The sequence below is a fragment of the Salvelinus sp. IW2-2015 genome, linkage group LG6.2 (genome assembly GCF_002910315.2).
Source record: "Salvelinus sp. IW2-2015 linkage group LG6.2, ASM291031v2, whole genome shotgun sequence".
In the NCBI taxonomy this organism is placed as follows: domain Eukaryota; kingdom Metazoa; phylum Chordata; class Actinopteri; order Salmoniformes; family Salmonidae; genus Salvelinus; species Salvelinus sp. IW2-2015.
In genome coordinates, this window is record NC_036846.1 from 1442265 (window position 1) to 1451726 (window position 9462).

Sequence of the window (9462 nt, forward strand, 5' to 3'; positions counted from 1 at the left end):
TTCTCTGGTCTAATGAAACCAAGATTGAACTCTTTGGCCTGAATGCYAAGCGTCACATCTGGAGGAAACCTGGCACCAACCCTACGGTGAAACRTGGTGGTGGAAGCAGCATAATGATGTGGGGATGTTTTTCCACGGCAGGGACTGGGAGACTAGTCAGGATTGAGGCATAGATGAACGGAGCAAAGTACAGAGAGATCCTTGATGAAAACCTGCTGCAGAGCACTCAGGACCTCACACTGGGGTCAAGATGAACCTTTCAACAGGACAACGACCCTAAGTACACTGTTTTCTAAAAACCTGTTTCTGCTTTGTCATTATGGGGTATTGTGTGCAGATTGAGGGGGGGGGAAAACAAATGAATCAATTATAGAATAAGGCTGTAATGTAACAATGTGGAAAAAGTCGAGTGGTCTGAATACTTTCAGAATGCACTGTATATGGTTTTTGGAAAGTCCATACAGGCTACTACTGGTAAAATTAAAATATGTCTTCTTTATATTACAGTATTTAGTATTCAATAACTTTTTTATTCAAGTAATAATGCAGTAGTTAAGGCACTTAACATGCTATTGAACAGACCATYCACTTAAAAAGCAGACTAATAATGGACTTTAATATTTCAGACATAAGGTACCATTAAGGTAGCCTGGGTACCAGTCTCTTTAGCTAATCCTAATTGGCAATGACAAGGAGTGGCAAGGAGTGGAACATTAGGTAAAGAGACTGGTACTCAGACTACCGGTAAGGCATCATTGAAAGTAAACAGTTACCTGGCTTCCATTGAACGTAAACAGAACGTAAAATTGCATCTCAATTACAATGTGTGTGATTACATAAAATCTCCATTGTCTCTTTAACCCATTTGTTCTTTAAAATGATTAATGTCTATTGCCACGTTCACRTGCTAGTTGGAACCACAAAACTCTGAAATGTCCAACTTGTAAGTCGTGCCGCGTTCAACCACTTAGCAAGTTGGACATTTGAGTTTCCTAGTTCCCGACTAGCACGTGAACACGGCATGACTCACTGAGCTTGACTTTTAAACACGGTACGCAAAAAGCAAAATTTAAAAAAAGGCCAGGTACTAATAATACAAACCATTCATTAAATATACAGTGGGTGGAGTGGGGTTTGAGGAGGGTAGCTCGGATTTCAACTGACCTTTCATTTCCTTCATGTTACATATGGGCTTTGACGTGTGGATAAAAGAGACGTAATGCAACATGTCGGGTTTATTCATTAAGTAAACCCCTGAGAAGGTAAGCAGGGGAAGTCCCAGTGTAAAGGGCAAGTTGGCCCGAGGCCGCATGTTTCCACACACCTGGCCCCACTGTATCTGACCCCCGTGCTGCTTTTCTCAAGTATGCCTTTGTGCATCACGGCGGCATATCTTATCAGAGTACATTCTTTGGTCTCCCGCGGCCCGCTGCCTCTCTACCTGTACAGTATGCCCATTCAACAACAGTGATGCAACATTGTCTATATCACAGCTGATCTTTTTGAGCCCAAAGCTCTGCATGCACGTGTTATTCTAAAATGAGGAGAATCGATAAAATCRTGGTACCAATTTCAAATGCGCTTAGCTAACCACTTGGGACCAACTTGTCCTCTGTGCACCGCAGTGCAGAACAAGCAGCTCTGTCCGTCTCATCTGCACCACTCACAGTATACCAGTCCTGAGTGTACATAGCCATTAGTTCAGTAGCTGCACCACGCAATGACCCCATATCATCAAATCATCACATGGGGCCTTCTCAAGCCGCCTCCATTATGTCTTCAATGATGGCTGTCTCCCGCTCCACCAGCTGGCTGGTTAGGTCGGGGGGCTGCAGTTCTGGCGGCTCCAATGGCACCAGCACCATGGTGGCGGTGGTGGAATAGGAATTGGGTTGCGCCTGCCCCTCTCTCCCCCCACCCCTGCGGCAGCAGATACAGCAGCAGACGCAGGCCAGGCAGTCGTGCACGTTGTGCCTGAAGAGGCGCCGACACGGGTGGCAGAACTGGTAGAAGAGTAGCATGAAGAGCACGGCCAGGCTGTAGCAGATGAGCAGCTGAGCCACCAGCAACGGGGCACACACGTACTCGTAGAAGTCCGACTTGTGGAAGTACCAGAGGGTGATGAGCGCGCCGTTCTCGAGGAAGCGTCCGCCRTAGTAGGCGGCCAGGCGGCCCCAGCGCTGCTTCTTCTCGATGAGATCGCGGTGGCCCAGGTCCAGCTGCACGGCCGACCAGCAGAAGATGTTGATGCAGGCGTACAGGAAGGTAACCAGCGACAGCACCACTGTGGTGCCCAGCTTGCTGAAGTTCTTCTCTACGTTGTCGGGCAGTGAGGCGCGTCGCGCCCAGAATTCGACCCAGGGCAGCAGGAAGAAGAAGAGAAGGTTGCCTAGGCCAACGGGGATCACCCAGTAGGTGAGCGCCGTGCTGAACAGTACTAGGGAGGTGACGCGCGTGGCGATCTCCAGGACCCGCCACAGGATCATGCAGAGGTAGGCGGCCGGGCGCAGCCGCACCTTGTAGTCGTCGTAACGGATGTTGATGGCCAGCACGCTGCACACCAGGGCCCCGTAGGTGACGGAGATGAGGCAGATAATCATCAGAGTCACTGGGATGAACACAGAGACAAAGCACTTGTTAGACCCTCCAAAACAAGACATACAGCATCCACCATTAATGTCATCAAGAGAACTCTTACTTCTGGTGGGGAGTAAGTACTTCTCCTGGATGGTGGCGTACAGCTGCAGGGTGAGCTGGGGGGTGGAGCCCAGGAAGGCCTGGATGACGGCGGTGCGTTTGAAGGCGTTCCGGTGGGTGGCCAGCTTGCGCTCTGAGTGGCCAATCTCCCACTCCATGGGCGTGCCCTGGTCTTTCTTCAGCTTGATCTTCCTGGAGATGGTCACGTACGGCTCCTCCTCTTTACCTGCCTTAAAATAAACCATCAGAGCCTCGAAACACCTGAGGAGAGAAGAGGGCCATTGAAAATTGAGCAATTCCACATAACCACCAAAGGGCAATACAGGCTAACAAAAAAACATTGTCTTGTTTATTTTCAGTCAAGGGTTTGTATTATCATTCAATAAATATCATATTTTGCTTCACATTTAAATTTGAGACTGAAATGTGACATTTATATATGACTCCACCAGAGGGCAGTCTATGTGACAGCCTTTGCATGASTGACAAAGCACTGAAATCTAAGAAGGGTGTGTTTGTTCCCTTCCCAGAGGTAAATGCTTTCACTGTTCACTGTGAAACATGAGGTGTAGCTCTCCTTTACGTCTGTTTATGTTGAAAGGTACCAGTGCAAGGGTTAGCTGTACACAAGGCACTTAATAGCAATTAATGTATCCACACTCAACTAGTAAATCACAGCACGTTGCTGGAATGTTGTCTTTCAGACCAAAACAGCTCCTAAATTTGGACATGGGCTTTAGGGGAGAGAACACACAGACAGGCTAGCTACTACTAGGATTCACTTCCTGGCAGCTCAGCTGTGTGCTGCTACGAGAGCCCTCTGGCATACAGTCCGACAGCCATTTTCAGCCGCTGTGTTTTTTCAGCTGTTGTGGTGCTGGTTGAATCACGTTGGCTGTGACCTTGCGGCGCATAACCAAAACATGCAGCCCCTCGTCTTTGACTTCAACTCTCGCTGAACTGAGAGACATTTAAAGGAGGGGTAAGGAAGGCGCTCTGTGCCATCCACAAGCTGCCTYATCGCTCTAGTGGTACTACTATACTGGTAGCCTATGCATAAGAATCGAGGCTATCTTGTCTGATTGCACAATCATGAAACTAAGGTCTACAGATGGAGAGCAGTAGCATGCACAAGACTGATTTACTTCCAGGGAAATTTGGCATCCTAATGCAGCTGAGAATGAGTGCTTAGTCAGTCTAGCTAGCCAGCCAGCCAGCACTGAAAAAACAACTAAGAGACTAAATGCATTTCACTTACAGGAAAAAGCATGGCTGAGAAAAAGGTTGGCTGGCAGAATCAATATGCCCGATGTCCACAGCAGCATCTAATGGTACCATTGGCTGAAGCAAAGTGCCTACTGCCAGGTAATCACTCCCAGGCCATAAAAATCACTTTGCTCTCAGCTTATAGTACAAGTTCTTGTAAAAAGAGCAAAGTAAAACACACATGCAATAAGGAAATACCTTAAAAAAGGGGTGACTGAACTTCCTGGTTTGGTCTTGTTTTTCAGCTTGGTTATTAAGAAATGCAGTGGCCATGACTGAAGCCAAATTAGTTGTCTGTGGGGGGGGGGTAATGTGGGTGTCTCGTGTGTGTGTTCGCAAGTGGCAAGCGTTTGTACATTCACTCTGTCAAAACAGTTCACAGTTAGTCACTCACCCTTCTAGATGACCCGGTTACACTGTTTTCAAGTTGTGTGYCTTGAAGTCGCCTAGGCTAGATAGTGCTAGCTTCAGCTGGCTGGTGTGGTTTGACATTGTATAGCCCATKTCAATACGTWACACAATGTAAATGGGACAATATTTTCATGAAGCACATACAGTACACGTCCAAAAGTACGTGGACATGTGCTCAAACATCTCATGCCAAAATCATGGCCATTAATACGGAKTTGGTCCCCCCTTTGCTGCTATAACAGCCTCCACTCTTCTGAGAAGGCTTTCCACTAGAGGTTGGAACATTGCTGCGGGGACTTGCTTCCATTCAGCCACAAGAGCATTAGTGAGGTCTGGCACTGATGTTGGGCGATTAGGTCTGGCTCGCAGTCGGCGTTCCAATTCATCCCAAAGGTGTTTTATGGAGTTGAGGTCAGGGCTCTGTGCAGGCCAGTCAAGTTCTTCCACACCAATCTTGACAAACCATTTCTGTATGGACCTCCCTTTGTGGACGGGGGCATTGTCATGCTGAAACAGGAAAGGGCCTTCCCCAAACTGTTGCCACAAAGTTGGAATGACAGAATCGTCTAGAATGTCATTGTATGCTGTAGCGTTAAGATTTCCCTTCACTGGAACTAAGGGGCCTAGCCCAAACCATGAAAAACAGCCCCAGACCATTATTTCTCCTCCACCAAACTTTACAGTTGGCACTATGCATTCAGGCAGGTAGCGTTCTCCTAGCGTCCTCCAAACCCAGATTCGTCCATTGGACAGCCAGATGGTGAAGCGTGATTCATCACTCCAGAGAACGCGTTTCCACTGCTCCAGAGTACAATGGTGGCGAGCTTTACACCACTCCAGCCGACACTCGGYATTGTGCATGGTTCCAGAGGCAGTTTGGAACTCGGTAATGAGTGTTGCAACCGAGGACAGACTATTTTTACACGCAACGCGCTTCAGCACTCGGCGGTCCCGTTCTGTGAGATGGTGGCCTACCACTTTGCGGCTGAGCYGTTGTTGCTCCTAGACGTTTCCACTTAACAATAGCAGCACTTACAGTTACAAGGGCAGCTCTAGCAGTGCAGAAACAAACTGACTTGTTGGAAAGGTGGCATTCTATGACAGTACCACGTTGAAAGTCAGAGCTCTTCAGTAAGTCCATTCTACTGTCAAGGTTTGTCTATGGAGATTGCATAGCTGTGTGCTCAATTTTATACACCTGTCAGCAACGGGTGTCACTGAAATAGCCAAATTCACTCATTTGAAGGGGTGTCAACATACTTTTGTAAATAGTGTATTTTAATACTTTCAATATTTGTATATGAATTTCTACAATTTATAGTTGGTTTGAGGTTTGTCACTGAAATTTGGAGCTATTGACATTTTCATATATTGTCCCATGTTATTTAATGATGGTCCCCAACTAGCCCCATAGGGATATCAAATGTCAAACCAAATTGACCATGGGCATTACGAACGGGTCAGGTGCACCTGTGCTCTGAATTTATGATCACTTGGGTGCTGCCAGTTGTGGGCAGGATTTGAGAAACCCTGCTTTAAGGCATGGGCTGCAGTTCAAGCAACTGCGGCTTTTGTATACATTGAAAATGTCACAAGGGCGGTTTCATCATCAGGAAATACTTTCAACATGCTCCTTAAGGTCCAGTAGAGATTTCTCACCCTGTTATGCTTAACAGTGCTTTGACATAACACCCACAAGAGACAGTGGTGGCAAAAAWAAAAGATCAATTTTGACCTTCGGACAAATTCAATTTCTTTGAGTGTTTGCACTAAGTTAGCATTTCAGAATACAGGACATCAAGACACCAACCGTTCTTCACTGTGTGTAAACACTTTCAGAGTTGCATGATGGGACAGGGACAGTAGTGACTAAGTATGTAGCCTCCTCTGCCTCGGAGGATAATTATATTCTCTTAGACAAGCTGTGACAAGGGTCACTCAAGCAGGGAACCAACCTGACACTATACAGAGATTCCCAGTTGGCCATGTGACATCTTGTCAACATACAGTATTATCTCAGAAAAGCTACATTGCTTGTGAAACTTTACTGTGTGTTCATTCATTGACATGTGAGCATGTGAGTTACAAGACGGATACAACCCTGTGAGCTAGAGTCCTTGCCTGTTACTTGGTAAAGCAAGCCGTGCAGTCAACAACATTCAAACCCTTGGGCGGAGTTGCTAGGCAACATGCAATATTGAATTGCGCCCACACAGCAGATGATCTGATGATGATGACGACATCATCCACCATGCTCCACAGGAAGTGCACAACAGATCAGCCCAGAGCRGAGATGTGGTCTGTGGAAGTAACTGGAACTAACGCACAGCTGTTTATCTAGTGCATCTGTTTTTGACACAGTTAACCGTTCACTTAGAAACAAAATATGGTTTAAGGCAGGAAAATGTCAGGTCGGGAATGATATGTAGCTTCCTCTACGGAGGGAACCACATCCCCAAACAAGCCACCCTCCAGAGTATAATTATAGAACTGTGTAGCTGTAGCAGAAAAACCCTGAAACCGACCTTGTTCTATTTCTTCTGAAAACAAACAAATCCAAAGGTCTGATTCTCACTGATCAGCACTGCTACAGTGAGGGAGTGGGGGAGCATGGCTGTAAACAGTGTGCCAATGTCATGCCTTGTGCGGGCTTGGAAAATGCCTGCTAGTCAGTCACTTGATTTGCCATAAAAGGTGGATCTAGTACAGTCGGAGATCACGCCAAACCTGCCCTTTGAATTGAACATACACAGTGCATTCGGAAAGTATTCAGACCCCTTGACGTTTTCCACATTTTGTTACTTTACAGCCTTATTATGATATTGATTGAATAGTTTTTCCCCTCATAAATCTACACCCAATACCCCATAATGACAAAGCAAAAACAAGTAAAAATGTTTTTGCAAATTTATATATTTTTAAATTAAATACCACATTTACATAAGTATTCAGACCCTTTACTCAGTACTTTGTTGAAGCACCTTTGGCAGCGATTACATTTACGTCATTTAGCAGACGCTCTTATCCAGAGCGACTTACAAATTGGTGCATTCACCTTATGATATCCAGTGGAACAACCACTTTACAATAGTGCATCTAACTCTTTTAAGGGGGGGGGTTAGAAGGATTACTTTATCCTATCCTAGGTATTCCTTAAAGAGGTGGGGTTTCAGGTGTCTCCGGAAGGTGGTGATTGACTCCGCTGACCTGGCGTCGTGAGGGAGTTTGTTCCACCATTGGGGTGCCAGAGCAGCGAACAGTTTTGACTGGGCTGAGCGGGAACTGTACTTCCTCAGAGGTAGGGAGGCGAGCAGGCCAGAGGTGGATGAACGCAGTGCCCTTATTTGGGTGTGGGGCCTGATCAGAGCCTGAAGGTACGGAGGTGCCGTTCCCCTCACAGCTCCGTAGGCAAGCACTACGGAGCTGTGCTTACAGCCTTGAGTCCTCATGGGTATTTTATTGTATTTTTTAAATTTAACTATGCAAGTCAGTTAAGAACAAATTCTTATTTACAATAACAGCCTATACCGACCATAACCCAGACGACGCTGGTCCAATTGTGCGCCGCCCTATGGGACTCCCAATCACGGCCGGTTGTGATACAGCGTGGATTCAAACCAGGGTGTCTGTAGTGAAATGGATTAAATAGTCCCCCCCCCCCTCAATCTACACACAATACCCCATGACAAAGCAAAAACAGGTTTAGACAATTTTGCAAAAGTATTAAAAAGAAAAACTGAAATGTCACATTTACATAAGTATTCATACCCTTTACTCAGTACTTTGTTGAAGCACCTTTGGCAGTGATTACATCCRAGTCTTTTTGGGTATGACGCTACAAGTTTGGCACACTTGTATTTGGGCAATTGTTGCAATAATGTACCTAACCATGAACATCAATGCCTTTCTTAAAATCAATACACAAGTATATATTTCTAAACCTGCATATGTAGTTCAAAGAAATTCATACTAGCAGGCAATATTAACTAGGAAAATTGTGTCACTTCTCTTACGTTCAGTGCAAGCAGAGTTAGGGTATATGCAGCAGTTTTGGCTGCTTGGCTCATTGCGAACTGTGTGAAGACCATTTCTTCCTAACAAAGACCGTAATTAATTTCCCAGAATTTTACATAATTATGACATAACATTGAAGGTTGTGCAATGTAACAGCAATATTTAGATTTAGGGTKTCCACACRTTCGATAAAATACGGAACGGTTCTGTATTTCACTGAAAGAATACATTTTTKGTTTTCGAAATKATAGTTTCTGGATTTTACCATATTAATGACCAAAGGATCATATTTCTGTCGGTTTATTATATTATAATTAAGTATATGATTTGATATAGCACTGACTGAGCGGTGGTAAGCCACAGCAGGCTCGTAAGCATTCATTCAAACAGCAGCTCTAAGCAATGCTGGGATGTGTAACGGATGTGAAATGGCTAGCTAGTTAGCGGGTACGCGCTAATAGCGTTTCAATCAGTTACGTCACTTGCTCTGAAACCTAGAAGTAGTGTAAACCCGACAAACTTTACAGATGCACAATCGAGAGATACTGTCGGGCTGTATCACAGCTTGGTACAGCAACTGCACTTCCCTCAACCGCAAGGCTCTCCAGAGGGTGGTGCGTCTGCACAACGCATCACCGGGGGTAAACTACCTGCTCTCCATGACACCTACAGCACCCGATGTCACAAGAAGGCCAAAAAGATCATCAAGGACAATAACCACCGAGCCACTGCCTGTTCACACCGCTATCATCCTGAAGGCGAGGTCAGTACAGGTGCACCACAGCTGGACCGAGAGACTGAAAAACAGCTTCTATCTCAAGGCCATCAGACTGCTAAACAGCAATCACTAACTCAGAGAGGCTGCTGCCTACATTGAGACCCAATCACTGGCCACTTTAATAAAATGGATCACTAGTCACTTTATACAATGCCACTCTAAATAATGTTTACATATCTTACATTACTCATGTCACATGTATATACTGTATTTTATACCATCTATTGCACCTTGCCTATGCCGCTCGGTCATCGCTCATCCATATACTTACATGTACATATTCTATTCACTCTTTA

General features: G+C 45.5%; 1 protein-coding gene across 1 annotated transcript in view; it reads right to left on the reverse strand.

Moving 5' to 3' along the window:
- Positions 1-597: 597 nt before the first annotated feature.
- xkrx (XK related X-linked) overlaps positions 598-9462 on the reverse strand; it is an 18577-nt gene continuing 9712 nt past the window's right edge. Inside the window, exons 2-3 of the mRNA XM_023989817.2 lie at positions 2699-2958; positions 598-2608 (exon numbers count right to left, since the gene is read on the reverse strand). Coding sequence (XP_023845585.1) covers positions 1758-2608; positions 2699-2958 — 1111 coding nt within the window. The 3' untranslated portion in view covers positions 598-1757. The remainder of the gene's footprint in view (positions 2609-2698; positions 2959-9462) is intronic.